Raw genomic sequence first — 19,872 nt, forward strand, 5'->3', positions numbered from 1 at the left:
GCGACTGTGGTAAATAAAAATACAACCCAACTTCCACGTCTATTTTACACATATTTACATTTCTATTGTATTTTCTTGCACTTATTTTTTACAAACCGAAAACCAATTCTTCCCTTTCCTTTGGTGTAAAGCGAGAATAGGGGTTTTAGTGCCTTATCAGCACCCCCGCCGCCCCAGTGAAACATTCTGGACGGTGACGTGGCCGGTCCGGTGACGTCACTATGTTGGGGTGAATGCGAGGGCGTGGCTCGGTGACTAAGTAGCCGGTATCTGAGTAGCAGAGCGTCATAGCGGCAATACGGGGTAGACGGTGATATAGTGAGTGTATAGGTGGCAAGTCAGTCAGCGGTGTCTGCTATTAGTGTGAGCTGAGGCCGGGAATGTATCAGAGTGCGGCAGGTAGGCTGTGCTCGGCGCTCAGAGACGTGCCCGCGCTCTGCGCCTCCTCTCTGCGGCAACAGCCACACCACTCCCCGGTCAGGACCCGGACGCTCTCCCCGCCCGTACTCGGCTCCCTGGGCAGCTTCGGCTGCTGCCACAGTCTGGCCGGCTGGATAGGGGACGGAGCGGCTAAAGCGGTTCCCAACACGAGCACGCCGGCAACCACGACAGTAGCGACCGGAGGAGCAACGGGGAGTCCGGCCAGGACGGGGCCGAGAGCGGGTTAGTGTCATGTGTGGTGTTCTGTGAAGGGTTAATGGCGCTGGTCATGTGTAGTGTTCTGTGAAGGGTTAATGGCGCTGATCACGTGGACAGGTGAGTGTCGCTGGGGAATGCGGACTGTCCGCTCTCTGCATCTCCTTGGCTGTGGACAGGTGGGTATGATGTTGGGAATCCATGGACGATTTCTTCCCTGTGTGTCCTTGGCTTTGATCAGGTGTGTGTAGATGGAGAAGGTGGCCTGTCATTGGATCCTTGGTTACTTCTGCAGTCTGTGGTTCTGGGCACATGATCGGGTGTGTGTGTGTGTGGATAGACGTCAGCCTGTGATTGGACCCTTGGTTGTCTCTCTTGTTCTCTGGGCACATGATCAGGTAATGTTTCGCAGGAGAAGGTGGCCCGTGATTGGACCCTTGGTTCCCCCCTGCAGTCTCTGGTTCTGGGCACATGTTCAGGTATGTGTTGCTGGAGAAGGTGGCCTGTGATTGGACCCTTGGTTTCCCCCTGCAGTCTCTGGTTCTGGGCACATGAACAGGTATATGGAGAAGGTGGCCCGTGATTGGACCCTTGGTTCCCCCTGCAGTCTGTGGTTCTGGGCACATGATCAGGTGTGTATGATGGAGAATGTGAGCAGTCAGTGGACCGCTGGCTGCTCTGGTCGTAGAATGTTGTGGACAGCAGGGAGGGAGGAACATTGGCTTCCTCTACAGAATGTTCTCAGTCATGTGATTGTCCAGTAGAACGTTCTGTCCAGATGAATGGTTGTGGGCTACTCCTTGTGTCTGTACATGTCTTTCCAGGAAGATGGTTAGCAGCTTGTACTGTATTATGTAACCGGCAGTTTAGGTGGGGGAGGGGGTGGTGATTCATGGAGCTGATGTGTGATCACTGCAGTACAGCACCCTAGGGTAGGGGGTTGTTGGGTCGGAAGTCGCCTTCTGTATGTTGTCACACAATGTGTCTCAGTTTTCCTTCTCAATGCCTATTGTAGTTTGTCTGACCAATTGGTACATCCTGTTCTATCTGGATGCTAATTTTGGCTTCAATTAATTTCTCCTACTGAAATCAGTGACCTCATCAGTACATAGAGTAAACATTTCCCTGTTAGAATACAATAATCACTGATGCTGGCAGTGAGTGTACAAAAAAACCTGACAGGCTGGTTGTACTGGAATCGATCACTAGACATCAGTACAGCCTGCCTGCCCTTAGATGGATCAAAATTGAAGGGTTAAAGCGGTTTCATCAAACCCCCCCCCCCCCCCCGTGCCTGCCATTTTGCCACCTGGATTTGTCTCTAGCCTTGCTGTAATCTCCAGTTGTGATGTCTGAGGGATGCAATGCAGTTAAATTGTATGTTGATGGGGCACTGTGGGCAAAATAGCCCCCCCCCCCCCCGCTGTCTAGCAAAACTGGCAGTGAGCTGAGACAACAAACCATGCAACACTGACAGTGGTGCTCACAATGGTCAGCTTTGTTCATCTAGTTAACATCTCTATCGCAAAAGGAAAAACCATGTTATAACTGCTCCAGTGCCACATTTGGCACCTTTTGTGGGGGGACAGCATACATGTCTTTCACAGGTATGCTTCCCCACTTCAGTGAGACTCAGCCACGGGGATTGATGTCACGACTGGGGCTCCCTCCCCCTGTCGCCAGGCCATTAGGGGAGAGGAGCGGAGGTTCACACCCACACGCTACACAGCCGGGTTCCCTTACTTGCAACGGAGGTGGAATGTGCCCGACAGTTGATGGAAACCAACTGTGGTGCCGACATCGCTGGACTCCAGGACAGGTAAGTGTCCGATTTTATAAAGTCAGCAGCTGCTGGCTTTTAATTTTTGCAGCAGTGGGCGGCCCTCCAATTTAAAGAACTGCAGTCTGCTCACATAATTTGTAATAAAAACATCTTTGCCATTCAGAAGCTTCCCTCCAACCACTTTGACTTTTTTATATATGCTGTGATTCTGTCCTTGCCAAATATGCTGCAGAAGTCTCCATCCACTGAGTCTGGATGCAACAATTTAACTGTGGGCAACTGAAGCTGCTGCCTGTTCATTTCCTGAGTTTACACAGATGCACAGCTCCATCTCTGCAGCCTTGCAGTTCTCATTTATGACTCAAACACTCAGGAGGGTGAAAGAGCTGTGCATGGTGTTAGGGCGGCACAGTGGTGTAGTGGTTAGCAGTAAGAAGGGTCGCTGGTTCGCATCCCAACCATGACACTACCTGCCTGGAGTTTGCATGTTCTCCCTGTGCCTGCGTGGGTTTCCTCCCACACTCCAAAGACATGCAGGTAGGTTAATTGGCTTCTGTCCGAAAACATTGGCCCTAGTATATGAATGGGGACCTTGGATTGTGAGCTCCTTGAGGGTAGGGACCGATGTGAGTGTGCTATGGATAGGGACAATTGTAGACACTCACTCGTGTTGAACTGGATGGACTGGTGTCTTCATTCAACCTAACTAACTATGTAACAAGTCTAGGCACTTTACCAGACATACAGGAAGTGGGCTCTCAGAAAAAGATGTTTTACTCTCCAAATTTAACCACTTTGCATCCAGGCCAATTCTGACACTTCGCTCCTACATGTAAAAATCATTGTTTTGCTATAAAATTGCATAGAATCCCCAAACATGAGTTTTTACATTTTTATTTTTTTTTTTTCAGACACCCTAGAGCAGTGATGGCGAACCTTGGCACCCCAGATGTTTTGGAACTACATTTCCCAAAATACTTGTGCATTCTGCAGTGTAGTGGAGCATCATGGGAAATGTAGTTTCAAAACATCTGGGGTGCCAAGGGTCGCCATCACTGCCCTAGAGAATACAATGGCGTTCATTGCAGTTTTTGAAGCTTTTTTTTTTTTATTTTTTATTTATTTATTTATTTTTTTTTCATGCTTTAAAAAAAAAAAACCGTAAAGTTAGCACAATTTTTTTTGCATAATGTGAAAGATGAAGTTATGAGGAGTAAATAGATGCCTAACATGTCATGCTTCAAAATTGCACACTCTCGTGGAATAGTGACAAATGGTATTTTATTTATTATTTTATTTATTTTTTTTATACTGGTTGCATGTTTTGAGTTTAGAGGTCTATGGTTAGAATTACTGCTCTTGCTCTAACGTTTGCGGCGACACCTCACATGTGTGGTTTGAACACAGTTTTCATATGTGGGCGGGACATCCCTTGTAATAGGAATATGACAGGACCTCTTTACAGTGAGATGTGGGGTCAATAAGACCCCACATCTCGCCTCTAGGCTGGGAAGCCTACAATAATAAAAAATAAAAATAAATACTGGCTTCCCAGCCGAGTTGGTAAACCCACAACAGTAAAATAAAACTGTATATGCAGTAAAGCATGCTTGTTATACTGTGAAACCTAAGGGGCTGTTTGAGCCGGTCTTCTCTGAGCCTCCCCTTCTTCCTCTGTCCCCAATCCATCTCCTGAGAAGACAGCCTTTGGAGTCACTCTGCATATGCTCAGTTTGCTGTTTATTGCTAGATTTTTTATTTTTGGGGGGGGGGGGGGGGCTTCTTGGAAGGGTGTATGTGATGAGCATGGGGCCAATCGACACTATCCAGAGGGTCAAGGGTCCTGCAGCCTCATAGGACAGTCAGAGGAGAATGCAAATTCCTCCTACGAGCTTTAACCAGACACTGATAGTCACAGGACAGCAATTTATATTTACAAAAATTGTGTTTCCATGTACTATGGGAGACCAGATATAGTGAATGCATTGTCTTGGGTTTAGTAACACTAATTGTTGGGATTACACAAACACACGCTCTTTAATCAACCTTTTTTTTTATTTTTTTTTATCCAGATTTGTTTTGTGCCCCTACACCCACCCATAAGCTGAAAACATGTAATGTCAAAGACAGACTGACTCTTGGCACACAAGTTCAGTTAGAACTGATCTGCACTGTTCTGAAATTTTCTGTCCATTTTATTTTACCTTTTGGCTAATTCCAATAATTCTTTGAATTGACGGTTTAGAAAGGAATCCAGTCCTTCAGCTGTTAAACCTGACTTTATAAATATTGGCTTCTCAATTGCTGACCTCCTTGTATGCTAACTGTCAGTTGTGCTGACTCAGTGACTTCAGTACTCATTTTCTGACCCTAAACAAGTATTCAGATAAGGAAAGTCAAAAGTCCTTGTTGTTTGCATGTTTATTTTGAGTGATTATTGCAGTCAGTGTTGTCATGAAAGAGTGGTCTTTTTAAAGCCTAACTGTGGATTTAATGACTTTAGTTTGTTAATTCGGGCCAACAGATGTACCCACTGGGAGCGATGTATAAACTTTTTTTTTTTTTTTTTCTCTTCTGGTCCCTTTGGGACTACACTACTGTTTGTATAGTCATGGACACTAATTTTAGGCCTGTTTTGAGTCTAAATTTACAGAACACTTTGCCTCAAGGAGCGTGGATATTTTTATTTGACTTAATATTTTACTGTTTTTGATCGGTTTCTGTGTTTTCATCCTGTGTCACATCAAGATGCACATTAGGGATTCCTTAAGTGGTTGTAAACTGTTACACCACTTGTACCTTCTTCTCCACCATAGAATTATTTATTTTTTTAACTTAAACTAGGCCATTATGTAGCTCCTATGTTAAAAGCATTGATATTCCCACTACAACTTGCCGACTGCCATACACTATAATACCAAAAGTATTGGGACACCTGCCTTTTACACGCACATGAACTTTAACTGCGTCTTAGGCCATAGAATTTGATATTGCTTTGGCCCACCCTTTGCTGCTGTAACAGCTTCAAATCTTCTGGGAAAGCTGTCCACAAGGTTTAGGAGTCGCCGTAGAAATGTTTGACCATTCTTCCAAAAGCACATGTGTGAAGTCAGACACTGATGTGAACGAGAAGGCCTGGCTCACAGCGTCTGCTCTAATTCATCCCAAAGGTGTTCTATCGAGTTGAGGACTCTGTGCAGGCCAGTTAAGTTTCTCCACCCCAATTTGAACCCTACAGACTAGGATGCCATTAAAGTTCATGCGTAAAGACAGGCATCCCAATACTTTTGGTAATCTTGTGTATATGTTGTGGTTTACCAGGGTCATGGCTGAAGCCATAACTCCAGTATCTCCCCCCCCCCCCCCCTTTTTTTTTTTTTTTTTTTTTTTTTAATTTCTTTCTCCAGCTGGCTTTCTTATTAGCCACTAGATTGTTTTGCAAAGAGGCGGTAGGGGACATCCCCTTCCATCACTTGCCAGTGTTTCTTGGATTTTGTACACATAAGGTCTCATTGGATGAGTTCAGGGGCAGCTGAAAAAGCAGCCAACTGCCTCTGAACATCCGTTGCCTCTTTACCTTTAGGCCTCATGTACACTGCTGCTGGTAAAGGAGAGATTTGGAGTCTCTTTGGTCCCAGATCTCTCCATAAGGAGGACCTGTCGTATTTTTCATTATAAGGGACAGTGGAAAAAATTGCAAAGTGCCCCCTTCCCTCCGTGCTTGTGTTCATGGATACGAAAGTTGCGCACATATATGTAAATGGTGTTTGCACCACACATGAGATCACCACAAACGTTTGAGCAATAACTCTAGTGCTAGACCTCCTCTGTAACCCTAAACGGGGAACCTGTAAAAATTGTTAAACGATGCCTATGGATATTTTTTAAGCACCATCATTATTTTTTTTTATTTTTATTTTTTGTTGCCATTCCACGAGTGTGCAATTTTAAAGCATGACCTGTTGGATATCCGTTTACTCAACATAACATCCTCGTTTCATATTTTACAAAAAATGAATACCTGCATCTACAGACATGCACATTCTAACACTAACCTATCTAACCCTGAAGCCGACCCGATCTCCAGCGGCAGAAGCTGTGCAGAGGACAGGCGACAACGGCTGTGAAATGAATGGTAGTTAATATGGGGCTTCTGTTGGGGGCGTGTCCTCTGCCCGCACACAGCGAAGCTGTGGCTGATGGCTCGGTGTGTGAGATCTGGTCAAAACGCCTGTAGAAAAAGCTTATATATAGATATATTATATTATTGCAATTATAATCGCAGTTTTATTCCCTAGGGTCTCTGCTTAAAAAATAAACAAATACATTTTCTAGCAAAAAATACTGATTTAAACTTGAAAACAAAGTGTCAGAAAAGGCCTGGACTACAATTGGTTAATATAAGCCCTGGAAGAGTGGTTTTCCTGGTGTACTTTCTATTCTCTTCCACTAGATGTTGCTGTGTGCCTTTCTATGGATTCCCTGTTCATGTGACTGTGAAGTTTAAATTTCATGTGTGTGGTTGGGACTAGCTGCGTCCCCTGAGCTGGTAAACTGACAGCTTTTCTCTGGTGCGTATGTCAGCTTTGACTTTATACTGTGTGGGTTTTCAATGACATGCTTGAAGCAGAGATGACCAGTAGCTTCAGGGGATTGATTATGGATTGTCAAGCGTTGCTTATTGCTGCCTTCATGACGGTTTTCAGCATAAATGTCACTCAAGCGGGTAATGATTGCAGTCTTGTGACAACATGCAAGCCACACTGTCTGGAGAAGCACAGAAAAAATATCTGCCTCTAGCATGCCTGCCAAGGTCATAGAGGTTAAACGGTAGATTTTGAGGAGGGGCCTAGGCTCTTGGCTCTGGAAACTCAAACGAGTCATCTTGTGTAACTTTCTGCAGGATGTAAGCGGGCGCAGCGTTATGACAGCTCTTCCTGTGTAGTGATTTTGGCATAGACTAAACTGTTTGTCATGGTGTTGTTGCACTACACTTGTACTTGGATCCACTTGCAAATGTGGTGTTAGACCGTGGTATCGAATCAGCTGAAGCTTTTGAAGTTTTAAAGGCAATTTTGCATATCTGTATGATAATATTTGGAAAGAAAAGAAAGGTATCAATTTTACTACTTAACATTGTATTTTGTAGAATTTATGTTTCAGTTGGTGTGAGTGATAAAATAGTTTTATTTGACTCAAGACCACTATGAATTGTGGAGGGGTCTGCTTGTGCACAGTCTAGTATGGGTTTCTGCATGTATCCCTGCACACTATAAATGGACTTGAGGGAGGGGAGTACTGCTCCGGAATCTTGCTGGTGTCACTTGGGAAAGGCCAAATGTGGAATGTAGTAAAGCAGCAAGCCAGGGAAGGCCTCTATCAGCCCAGCTTATCGCTGTTTGTTTAAAATCTCCAGTCCATCTCATGAGCAAGTAATGTGGCACCAGGAGGCATCTCTTAAGGGCCCTTTGCACTGTATCATTGCAATGCACTATAACGTGTACAGAATCCTAATGTTCTAAATAAGTGGTGTTCACATCTGTGCTGTTTCAGAATTAAAAAATATGAATGGTCCATTTGACATTTCTACAGCACTGAGATTATAGAATTCTATGGCAACGCGTGAAAAGGCATTTTTGTTCTGTGTTGCCATCCCGCCTAAGCTGACTGGTAAATGCTCTGTGTAAAACCATTGCAGAAAACATTTTAATGCATGTGAAGCCATGTGATGACGTGTTACAATGTGCAATTAAAAAAAACAAAAAACGGTTGAATTGCAGATGCATGGGTATGATTGGGCGATGGGCCCTAAGGGCACGTGCACATGCTTGGTGAGCGATGTTCAGATTTGTTGTTAGACCTGAATGCAAAATATTGAATATGGGTCCATTCACACTGCTGTGCTTTTATCCACAGTATTTAGCTGCATAAACTAGAAAAGTCTGCATTTTATGATCAGATTTTGACTGTATTTTAGGCTGTACATGTGTGTTTGATATTTACATGTCTACAGTGTAAATGGATCCTATGCACTATTGCTGCCTGGTGCATTAAGGGTCAACATGTAAACCTTAACAATATGTGAGCAGCGGTGTGCAAGCACAAAACAACATGTCCTATGTCATTCTGCACCGCCGCATAAATGACTTGTCTGGGGAGATGTAAAATTGTAAATGTCTGCTGCACCACAGGTAAACGTACACCTCAACTTACATGGACATGTGTGGTTGTATGTATGAGGACCAATGCAGTACAAACAACCTTTTTGCACAAAATCTTGCTTACCAGCATGATCCTGTGGAAATCCATACAGTTGTCTGGATTCATAGCTGTTAAACAGTCATGTAGGCTGGATGAGATTTTCTGTATTTACCGTATATACTCGAGTATAAGCCGAGATTTTCAGCCTCTTTTTTGAGGCTGAAAGTGCCCCCCTCGGCTTATACTCGAGTCATCGCTGTCTGCCCGCTCGATCAGCGTGTCGAGCAGACAGCGGCCATTCTATTCAAAAGCCGCGCCTCCGGCTCCGCCTTCGCCTGTGATAGGCGGAACACTGAATTTCCCAGCAGCCTGTGTTCCGCCTATCACGGACGTCGTATCATCCTCGTACTACGGACGAGGATGATACGACGTCTGTGATAGGCGGAACACAGGCTGCTGGGAAATTCAGTGTTCCGCCTATCACAGGCGAAGGCGGCGGCGCAGCTTTTGAACTTTACAATGGCCGCCGACGAAGAGGGCACGGGACGGGACGGGGGCAAGGCAAGGCACGGGACGGAGGCAAGGAGGCAAGGCACGGGACGGAGGCTCGGGACAAAGGTAGGCTGGACACACACACACACACACACACACACACACACACACACACACACACACACACACACACACACACACACACACACACACACACACACACACACACACACACACACACACACACACACAGGGATGGATGGATGGAGACACACACACACAGGGATGGATGGATGGACACACACACACACAGGGATGGATGGACGGACACACAGGGATGGACGGACACACAGGGATGGACGGACACACAGGGATGGACGGACACACACACAGGGATGGACAGGCATGTCTCACCCTCGGCTTATACACGAGTCAATAAGTTTGCCAGTTTTTTTGGGGGTAAATTGGGGGCCTCGGCTTATATTCGGGTCGGCCTATACTCGAGTATATACGGTAATATAATTTCTCTGATTGCCAGCTCCATCTAGTGGCCAAAATGCGGTTATTAACTTTTTTTTTTTCAGAAGGCTATACAGCAGGGATAGGCAGTTAGCGGACCTTCAGCTGTTGCAAAACAAGTCCATCATGCCTCTGCCTCTGGGAGTTATGCTTATTGCTGTCAGTCTTGCTATGCCTCATTGGAATTGTAGTTCTGCAATAGCTGGAGGTCCGCTAATTGCATATCCCTGCTATACAGGCTTACCCCACTTTTAAGTGCACAATGGGGTTTATTTACTAAAGCTGGAAAGTGCAAAATCAGGCTCACTTCTGCATAGAAACCAATCAGCTTCCAGGTTTTATAACCAAAGCTTAATTGAACAATCTGGGGTTAGAATCTCGTTGGTTTTTATGCCGAAGTGAGCCTTATTTTGTACTTTACAGCTTGAGTAAATAAACCTCATTGTGTACGTAAAAGTGGGGTATGCCTCTACTGAATTTTAGCCAATAGATGAAGATGAATAGATGGTCATAGAAATGTAGTTTATTACAGAACATGGAAAATTCATATAGCCTGTACAAATGCTGTGTGTGCAGTAACACTTGTCTTGGCGCTTTTTGCTTTTTTTTTATTTTTATTTTTTTATTCTTTGCAAGTCCATAAGCTGTGCTAAAACTCAACCCGCGTTACTGTGTTACTAGACATTTGTGTCCTGCCAACACAAACACTGATGCAGTAGAATGCACTAAAGCATAGAGATGAATGGACTGATTTGCCTGCTTTTTCTGCACTTTCAGTGCTGTAGAATTTGTGATATTGATGGGTGCCTAAAGCCTGGAACTTTTTTGAGAAGCAGGCTCTATATATTTCTGATATGGTGAAAATCATTTCTGTGCACAAAAATGGCATGCATTCATTGACTTTGCACTACGTTTTTTGTGATTTAAATGAAATCGTAGCTCAAAATTGGGTCGACTGATACTGGGGTTGTGTGGGTTGTTTTTTTTTTTTTTTTTTTTTCTTCTTTCTTTCTTTCTTTCCCCAGGGCTGATATTTTGTAGATTTAACAATTTGCTGTCACAAATGTAAACATCTGTTGTGACTGTAATTGGCAGTACAGGTACCTTTTGATGGGGGGATTTAGATGACTCCAAACCTCACCTCTGCACTTAAAAGTATTCAAAACGTCAAGATCAGGATTTTAGAATGCACTGTTTTTAAAACGGGCGCCTTTTTAAGATGCCAGTAATCCAGAAGTGATGTCATGACATTGCTTCTGGATTACTAGAGCCAAGACCTGAGCAAAGCTGATCTGCTTAGTTTGGGTCTTTGGCCAGCCGGTGGACATGCTGGGTGGTTACTCAGGCCTCCCGAAAGGAAGGAAAACTGGGAGAAGGGAGGGGGGGTCCCCTCTCGCTGCTTGTAATAGCCAGGCTGTTAATACAATAAAGCGAACTGTATCAGGGTGCATGCATCACTCTGGTACAATCCCTTGAGGTAACATTGGTACGTTTTGAATATTGGCCACACCGATAATCGGTCGTACCTTAGTCCAAATCGCACTGATCTGTGGCTTTGAAATCTCATTGAAATAGGGTGATTTCAAAGTCGCACTGATGTGAACCAAGGATGCTTCCAAGGGAGGGCAAAATGGGTATTGGTAACTGGTATTGGCAAGTACTTGAGGAAAAAATATTGGTATTCGGCTGTGTTTTAAAAAGTGTTGGTGCTTCCCTAGTGGACTTGCATGAGCCTAGTCTTTTAATTCATCTTTGTGGTGTTCATATGTTCTCTGTTGGGATCATTCACACTCCATGCAGAGTCACTGTGGAAATCCCCCTTTTTATTCATATAATTAAGGTACCTTGAGCTGTTTAAACTCTGCAAGCATGCATATGTCTTGGTCACACACCATAAAGAGATGTGCCAGTAATGTAAGATGTCTTTTTATTTTAGTCAGCCATTTCTGAACATAGAAAGCATGAAGACTGCAGCTGTAAGCCTCAGACAGACACCCTTGACTGTCACTGGTTTATGGTCTAATGCATTTAACTTCTTTTATCCTGAGGTTTAGACAGACTTAGTGGCAAGGTGATATAAACCCTCATGCGCTGACTGGAGCAGCACAGAGGACAGTTGTGTACTTTGACTTGCAGTGCTCTTTAGGTGTACAGAGCTATTCAGACAGGATGGATGTACAAATTGCAGTTCCATTGTCAAATAGGAAGACCAGATACCATGTTTTATTCACACAAGGTAGGCTGTATGAATCTTCAGTGATCTATTTTGATGGGGGGGGGGGCGGTGGTGTTTCCAGTGCATTGTTGGCTTGTTTACCCTGCTTTTGTCTTGCTATTCCTAGAAGTGTGTGTGTGTGTGTGTGTGTGTGTGTTTTATACATTTTTTTGACTTGGCACAGGTGTTTAGAAAATGTTTTATTTTTTTATTTTTATTTTTTTATTTTTTTTAAACTAATTCTGCAGCAGTTATTTTAAATCTCAATTTTACTATTATATGGTAAACCTTAGCATCCATTAGGATTGGCTAATATAAACTCGTGTCGTATGCACCAGGTGACTCAGACATATATTAGAACAATATGTGTAATGTCTGATGCCTACAAGCTAGACTTGAATAAATGCTTAGACTGAAGGCCTTTTGCAGTATATAAACATTTCAGTTTCTTTTGAGAATTTTTTTTTTTTTTTCCTTTCCCCCTGTGTATGATGTATAGATCTAGATATCATTTATTTTTTTCCTATAGATTTTCTAATTTGGGGGAAATCCCCTTCTAAGTCTTAATGATACCTCAAAATATTGTACCTTTTTTTTATTTATTTTTTATTTTTTTTCCCCTCACTTTGTTCTGATGACCATCACCAGGACCTAAACTGAGGATGAATCTCTCTACTGGAACATATACAGCAATTAAACCTTAGTGACTCTGCCTCAGCTAAGATGCTTGTGCAGTGGACTGTTCCTGGATGTGTGTGTACTTCGCACTGCTGAGCCCCCCTGCTGCCTCTCACCTTGTGACTTCTCTGAGCGTTACGCTTGTCAGAGGGATCACTGGGGAAAGGAGGACTGAGAAAATGCTGGCTGCAGCAGAATCGGATCATCTTCTCAGAGATCCTAAATCTGTCTAGGCACTATTAACTGAGCCAGTATTGTTGGGGTTCAGTTTAGAGGTCGACCGATATAGGTTTTTCTCTGGCCGATGCCTATATTTAGAAATTACTGTGGCCAATATGTTAGGCCTATTTAATTTATTTATTTATCCCCCCCCCCCCCTCATCTCATAAAATCTAACAGTTAGACACCTTTCCCATTGGGGTGCTTTTGGGCTAAAAATAGCACCTGTAAAGTGCCTGCAAAATGGCTCTCCTGCAGTCTGTGTGGAAGCCAGAGTGCTTTCACACCGAGGCGATGCTCTGGCAGGACGTAAAAAAAAATAAAGTCCTGCCAGCAGCATCTTTGGAGTGGTGTATACAGCTCCTGCCCACTGAAATGAATGGGCGCCGAAGCGCCTGCAATGCGATTTGGCAGCGGCGCTTCACTGACACATTTAACCCCTTCCTCTGCCGCTAGCTGGATTATAAGTGCCCTGCTAGCAGCCGAATAGCGCCGCTAAAATGATGGTAAAACGGCGCTAAAACTGGCAGCATTTTACCGTCAACGCCTGCCCGCTCCAGTGTGAAAGCAGCCTTAATACAGAATTTCTTAAATTTAAACATGTATTCAACAAAACAATCATCCAATCAGTTCACGTGAATGTATATGATTATGTACACAATCAGGTAATCAAAACATTTGGATGGGGAAAAAATGGGCTAACTTTAGTTTGTGTGTTTTTTTTCATTAGTGTACTTTTTCCAAAATTGCATTTGAAAGACTGCTGCGCAAATACTGTGACATAAAATATTGCAACAACTGCTATTTTATTCCCTAGGATCTCTGCTAAAAAAAAATATATAATTTTTGGGGGTTCTAAGTGATTTTCTAACAGAAAATACAGGATTTTTATTTGTAAGTGTCAGAAAAGATTTAGTCTTTAAATGGCTAACCTGAGAACTCATACACAGAGTTGCATTCATTCAGAAGTGTAAACATTGTATCTCTTTACTCTTTTCTTGGCAAACTGCCCAGACGGGAAACAAGTTGCTTCACTGATGTCTTCAGGCAACTTGCATTGACTTCTATTACAGAAGTCATTTGCAAGTCGGGCTGAAGATATCATCGGCCTTTTTTTAACAGCACAATTAGCCGATGCCAATTTAATTAAACACCAAATATCTGCCGATAGATCGGCCGGCCGATATATCGGTTGACCTAGTTCAGCTAACACTACTTTTTGCTGTAAATTGTAACCTGTCTAGAATGCAGACTTGTAAAATAACCCGTTAAATCAATTTATAGCATATCTTAATCTCTTCACAGTGAGAAACGCTCAGATTTGGTTGTCACAAAAACGAGTATCATTGGAAGAATGCCCCCTCTATTTTTCCATTGACTCAAAATTGGGGATTTTCTGTCTTTGTTCCTGTGGCTGGTCACCGAGACAAAGAGACTGAATCTTCCCAGCAGGGATGCAGACAGCAAATGCCTGAAAGGGGTTGTAACCCTTCAAAACTCCACCCAAAAAAAAAATTTGGCTCTACCTATACTTTGAGGCCCACCTCCAGCCACATTTTTCCCAGAGTGGAGAATAGAAAGTTTGTTAGCTTTCTGTTTGTCTGTTCCCATTAGGGGGATCTTGCTGACTTTTGTCTCTTGACTGTTGTAGAAAAAATGGGAGGGGTACAATTGGTTTTCCTTCTACAAATGTAATTTTATTTTCAGTCATGTGAAGTGGTATTGGGAGACACAGCTGCAGAATGTTGTCTAAAAATCTCGGAAATCAGCCCATCATGCTTTCTTCCAGTAAGCTAATTTGGGACTTCTATAGCCGAATTTGACCTGGCAATCATGCACTAGGATGTTGACTGAATCACGGGGGTGTTGTAAACAGTGTTGCCTTAATGTTCAGTATAGTCTTGTATGTTTTATCTGTTTGTGCTTGTATTTGCTGTTTTATGTTTTGTAGTCTGCTGAAGTTGTTTTGGGATAAGTCAGAACCTAGGAGGGTACAGAGTGGGAAGCAAATACTGCAACAACTGGAATCTGTTTCTTTTAGATTACATAATGTCTGTCTCCATCGCTCTGTTCACTGTATTAAAATATGAGTGTTCTGCCTTCATGAGTCAATTCAGTGGCATGCCTTTCAGTTTGCCCTTAGGTAGGCGTGTGTGTGTGTGTGTGTGTGTGTGTGTTCAGTGTCTCCATAATGATAGTTGTTTGTTTAACTTCAATCTTACTCTACTGTGCAAGTGAAGCTTCAATTGTTTGGCATTTGAGAGCTGACCTCCTTTTCCTTCTTCCAGTTTGTTCCATGGGAAACGGTACAAGTCGCCTGTACAGTGCTCTTGCCAAGACTCTCAGCAGCACTGCAGCCACCCCCCAGCATCAGGACTATCTGGAACAGTCAGAACATGAGCAGCTGGATCCGCTGGACCCCAAGGATCTTCTTGAGGAATGCCAAGTTGCCCTGCAGGGAAGGCCTCCCCGGCTTCATAGAGAATTTTTTCCACAGAGAGATGATTTTGGCACCCCCCATGCATTTAGGGTGATGCAGTGGAATATCCTTGCTCAAGGTAAGAGAACCTAATAACGCCCAAAGTAGAGCAGCAGGAACCAAGTCTTCCATACTCCCCATTACGTGTGATGTTGCAAAGAATAGGTGTATATGGGTTGTGGGAGATTATTCAAGCTTGGCCTTCTCCTCCTGACACAGCCTAAGTGAGATCCAGAGTCCCTTTACTGCAGCTGCATTTGCAGCAAAAGCTGGTTGTGGCTGAATAAAAATGCATGCCATACTTTTCACATATTTTAAAGTGGGGGGGGCCACCCTGAATAAAAAAATACATTAAAAAAATTAGAAAAAAAATCAGAAAGTTTTTTTTTTTTTTTTTTAACTTGTCAGAAATGCCTGTTGCTAGGCACATCGTCCTAATCTGCCTCTTCCTCCTCCGCGGAGATCTTCTGCCTTCTCTCCTCCGTGCGGCGTCTTCTGGGTAATGGGTCGCGCTGTGTTCTGGGAACTGTGTGTCCCAGAACACACGGTGCCCCAGTCACAAAGCGCTGCGTGACTCGCGCATGCGCAGTAGGAAACGGGCAGTGAAGCCGCAAGGCTCCACTGCCTGTTTCCCTTAGCCAAAATGGTGGCGCCGGGACCCGAGGGACGGGTCAGCCTCAGGTGGTCGACATCACGGGCGCCCTGGACAGGTAAGTCGGCTTATTAAGTCAGCAGCTACAGTGTTTGCAGCTGCTGACTTTTAATTTATTTTTATTTTTTTAACCGGCCCTCCTTTAATTGTAAAAAAAACGGTGAATTAATTTCCTTCCACTTCACAATTATGTGCCACTTTGTCTCACATAAAATCCCAATAAATTAAATACATTTAAGTTTTTTTTGGTTGTGACATGACAAAATGTGTTTAAAATTTCAAAGGGATGGAATACTTTATCATGAAACTGTAGTAAACTGCTGCAATAAAAAAAAAACAAAAAAAAAAAACTTCCCCTGCAAAATACTATGTGCTCTGGCATGCACCAGTGACATAATGTGCATCCAGGGTGAATATTTCCTAAACGGTGCACATTTAGGAGATACTCATTGTTGGCCTCACAAAGCGGACTTTACTACCAATTTTAAGTGTTTGGAACTCTCCTCAAAAGTGAGGTAAATAGTTTCTTAAAAAAAAAAAAAAAAAAAATCCCTGGGACATGCAGCTGATCTCCACAAATGACAATAAAACTGTCCAGAGTTTGCAACCTTTCCTACTGTCCCAAAAATGTTTTTGCTTTATAGGGTTTCTATGCCTGTAAAAACTCCCAATATTCAGTTCATTTGGGTATTTTGTATAGAATGTTTTGTGGATTATAATGGTGCAGCTCTACATAGAAACCAATCGGCCTCCAGGATTTTTATTTATTTTTTGTCAAAGCTTAATTGAAAAAGTTGTTAGAAGCTGATTACCTTCCATGCACAGCTGCACCAAAGTCTGCATCCTTCAGTTTTAGTAAATCAACCCCACCATGTTCTTGCCTAGGTGTGAAGCATAACCTTGTTTTGCCTGGTGAAAATGAGTCTCGTATTAAGCTGTTTGTTTTTTTTGTTTTGGCAGCCCTTGGAGAAGGCAAGGATAACTTTGTCAACTGTCCCAAGGAAGCACTGAAGTGGGAGGAGAGGAAGTATTTGATCCTGGAGGAGATCCTAATTTATCGTCCTGATGTCCTGTGCCTGCAGGAAGTGGATCACTACTTTGACACTTTCCAGCCAATACTCAGTAGGTTAGGCTACCAATGCACTTTTCTAGCAAAGCCGTGGTCTCCTTGCCTTGATGTTGAGCACAACAATGGACCTGATGGCTGTGCCTTGTTCTTTCTACAAGACAGATTTCAGCTCATCAGCAGTGCCAAATTCAGGCTGTCTGCAAGGACCCTGAAAACCAACCAGGTGGCCATTGCTGAAATCCTTCAGTGCAAAGAGTCTGGCAGGTTGGTGTGCGTCGCTGTTACCCACCTAAAGGCTCGTACCGGGTGGGAGAGGTTCAGGCTTGCACAGGGCTCAGATCTCTTGCGGAATCTTGAATTGCTCACACAAGGGGCCAAAATCCCCCTGGTTGTATGTGGAGACTTTAATGCAGAACCAACAGAGGAGGTATACAAGCGGTTTGCGTCTTCAAGCCTGAACCTTAACAGTGCCTACAAGGTGCTTAGTGAAGATGGAGAGACTGAGCCTCCTTACACCACTTGGAAAATCCGGCCTACAGGAGAGTCTTGCAATACCCTAGATTATATTTGGTATTCCCAGAATGCTTTGGAAGTGAATTCTGCCTTGAGTTTGCTTACAGAGGAGCAAATTGGCCCAAACAGGCTCCCATCTTTTACGTACCCATCGGATCATCTTTCACTGATCTGCGACTTAAGTTTTAACATGGACCCAGACAGGCTGTTATAGTTATCAGTAACTCTGTGAACTGTAGCTGGTGTAAAGTGATGTGAGCTCCAGAACTCTGTAATGCAAGTAGCACACTGTATGTGCATGGGACTTTCCTGAACCTCCTATTTTTGACGCTTGTATTCAAAGGTGTACCCCCCCCCCCCTGTCATTGAAGCTGTCTTGCCAAAACCTTTGGACTTTGCACACGTCCCATTTAAAGGGACGCTATGGTGTAGTTTAGTTTGTATACCTTTTCACATGATCGTGGGTTACCTGAAAATAACTTGTATGTGGGTGTGTTTTTTTTATTTAATTATTTTTTTTTTTTTCTTACATTTTGAAACCCCTTTTGCAGTTTTTCATGGTTTGTGCAGGGAACGTCTACATAACCATGCAAATTTCTTTATTGGGAGAAGCTTTCTTGCAGAACCACCTCTGAAATTACATAAATTAGTAATATAGGTTTTCACAAAGAAGGGGTTAAAGCTTCATCATTGTGCAGCACTACTGGGCAAGAAGCACAGCATGCGTAATACACAACATAAAATGGGCCAGCTCCACAGGCCATATTTATAACCTTTAAAAAATGCACTTGAATACAATATAAGAAATAAGATTTTATTATGCTGATAAACCTATACAGCTAAGAATCTTCTAATAGACTCAACGGTTTGCATACCTGTGCTTCAAGTAAGGCAAAAATAACCATGTTTGTCTGTATATTCTATTTATTTATTTCTCACTGCGGTTGTAGCATTTTCAAAACAAAATGCCTTTGTAAAGAGGTGCATATCTAGTTTACCATGTTCTAGTTGTAAGTCAGTTGTTTAAATATCACTTTCTGAAAGTATTTATTTTTCTACATTAAACAAATATCAACTTAATTTTTAAGAGGGGCCTATCTATGATTAGCTGCCTCCTTCCTTTTTTTATTTATTTTTTGTATTTTGAGGTGCAATCTCAAAAGATGTCAGTTGAGAAACAGGGCCGGGCCCCAGATCGAATGAATTTCTTATGGTGTACATTCAAGATGAATGTTTTATGTCCTGAGGTTTCCTTATTTAAAAAAAGATGCAGATGCCTGGTGCCCACACTAGTGCTTAATGTAGATATTTGTTTTTTGTTGGTAATTAACACTGATTTTATCAATAGGCATAACTAATTTATTTTTAGTTTTTATAGAATTTCAGGACGCTTGAATGTTTGTTTCAATGGAATGTAAAATTCCAGATCACGGTATATGTATTTATTATAAGTGATCGTGTTATGAGATAATGACCCTCTTGTTGCAGCATTATATTAGGCGATATTTGATACAGACCAAAGTACTATATCATTTCTTAATGTGCAATTAAAATCCACTTTCAACTTGACACAGTGCAATGGTGCCCCTATTTCTAGATTTTATATTCTTAAACTTTATATTTATGTGTGTGTTTCTCAAACTGCTTTTACAAAGAATACACAATTTGTGCCAAGAGCCTATTAAGCGAAAGCTTGTCTAAAAGTTTTTCATTCCTTGGACACAGTGCTTCCTTAATCTTGACCATTGGGTTATATCGCCTCCACAGGAGTAGGACTAGGCAGAATAAAAACTGGCTACGCCTATGGGCTGTCCTCAGTCAGTATATATCTCCCTCCCTGCTCTAGGTATTCAGTTAATTTCTGTCTAGGACCTAACTGCTTGCTGGGATCTTTTGGTCCTAGCAAATTTTACTTTTGTTTTTCTTCCATGCATTCTTGCCTCTAAGACCTTCACTCAAGGATAATCTAGATCCCGTGGTCTCCCCAGTCTAGCCAGTGAGTACGTGCAAACAACATCTACGTGCTAGGTTGGCCTTGACATAGCCTCAACAGACGGAGGCTGGCCTGCGAGTTAAACCTCTTGCAGGGTTGTATACAAGCGGCTCTGGTCTCAGTCGCAGTGGTCCCTTGGCTGGCAGCCCCCCCCCCCCCCCCACTTTGGCGGTGAGGAGTTCTGTCTGGAGGGTCACCTGCACCACAGATCAGTAAGTACAGTCCCCCCTCCTCCTTTTTGTAGTTACAGCAGTCCCTCCTCCATCCTAAAGTTCCTTGGTTAACGCCGGTCCTTGAGTCATTTGGTATCCTGGGTGAAAGTAGTGTGTGGGCAAAGACCCAGGAGGAAGTGTCCCCTGCTCAATCTGTCTCTGATTCTGATGCCACTGGGACTGTGGCCTATCCAGCGGGATTAAATATCTC

General features: G+C 43.1%; 1 protein-coding gene across 2 annotated transcripts; it reads left to right on the top strand.

Moving 5' to 3' along the window:
- The first annotated feature begins 221 nt into the window (after positions 1-221).
- Positions 222-18,536, top strand: NOCT (nocturnin). Of its 2 annotated transcripts, none has more exons than XM_077476915.1 (3): positions 222-663; positions 15,032-15,301; positions 16,835-18,536. In XM_077476915.1, exons 1-3 carry the CDS (start codon positions 381-383, stop codon positions 17,668-17,670), a joined length of 1,389 nt encoding a protein of 462 aa, XP_077333041.1. In that variant the 5' UTR covers positions 222-380; the 3' UTR covers positions 17,671-18,536. The 2 variants fall into 2 exon arrangements, with proteins under 2 accessions (XP_077333041.1, XP_077333042.1); XM_077476916.1 differs by lacking the exon at positions 222-663 and adding an exon at positions 7,027-7,145.
- Positions 18,537-19,872: the final 1,336 nt, after the last annotated feature.

This window comes from Lithobates pipiens, unplaced genomic scaffold, assembly GCF_037356315.1.
Source record: "Lithobates pipiens isolate NorthernLeopardFrog02 unplaced genomic scaffold, aLitPip1_a1.2 Scaffold_13, whole genome shotgun sequence".
NCBI lineage: Eukaryota > Metazoa > Chordata > Amphibia > Anura > Ranidae > Lithobates > Lithobates pipiens.

Excerpts from the sequence above, each read along its gene's own strand:
- NOCT (XM_077476915.1), top strand. The coding sequence starts at position 381 with ATGTATCAGAGTGCGGCAGGTAGGCTGTGCTCGGCGCTCAGAGACGTG. Across the intron at positions 664-15,031 it reads CAGGACGGGGCCGAGAGCGG|TTTGTTCCATGGGAAACGGT; the intron begins GTTAGTGTCATG and ends TCCTTCTTCCAG. Across the intron at positions 15,302-16,834 it reads GTGGAATATCCTTGCTCAAG|CCCTTGGAGAAGGCAAGGAT; the intron begins GTAAGAGAACCT and ends TTGTTTTGGCAG.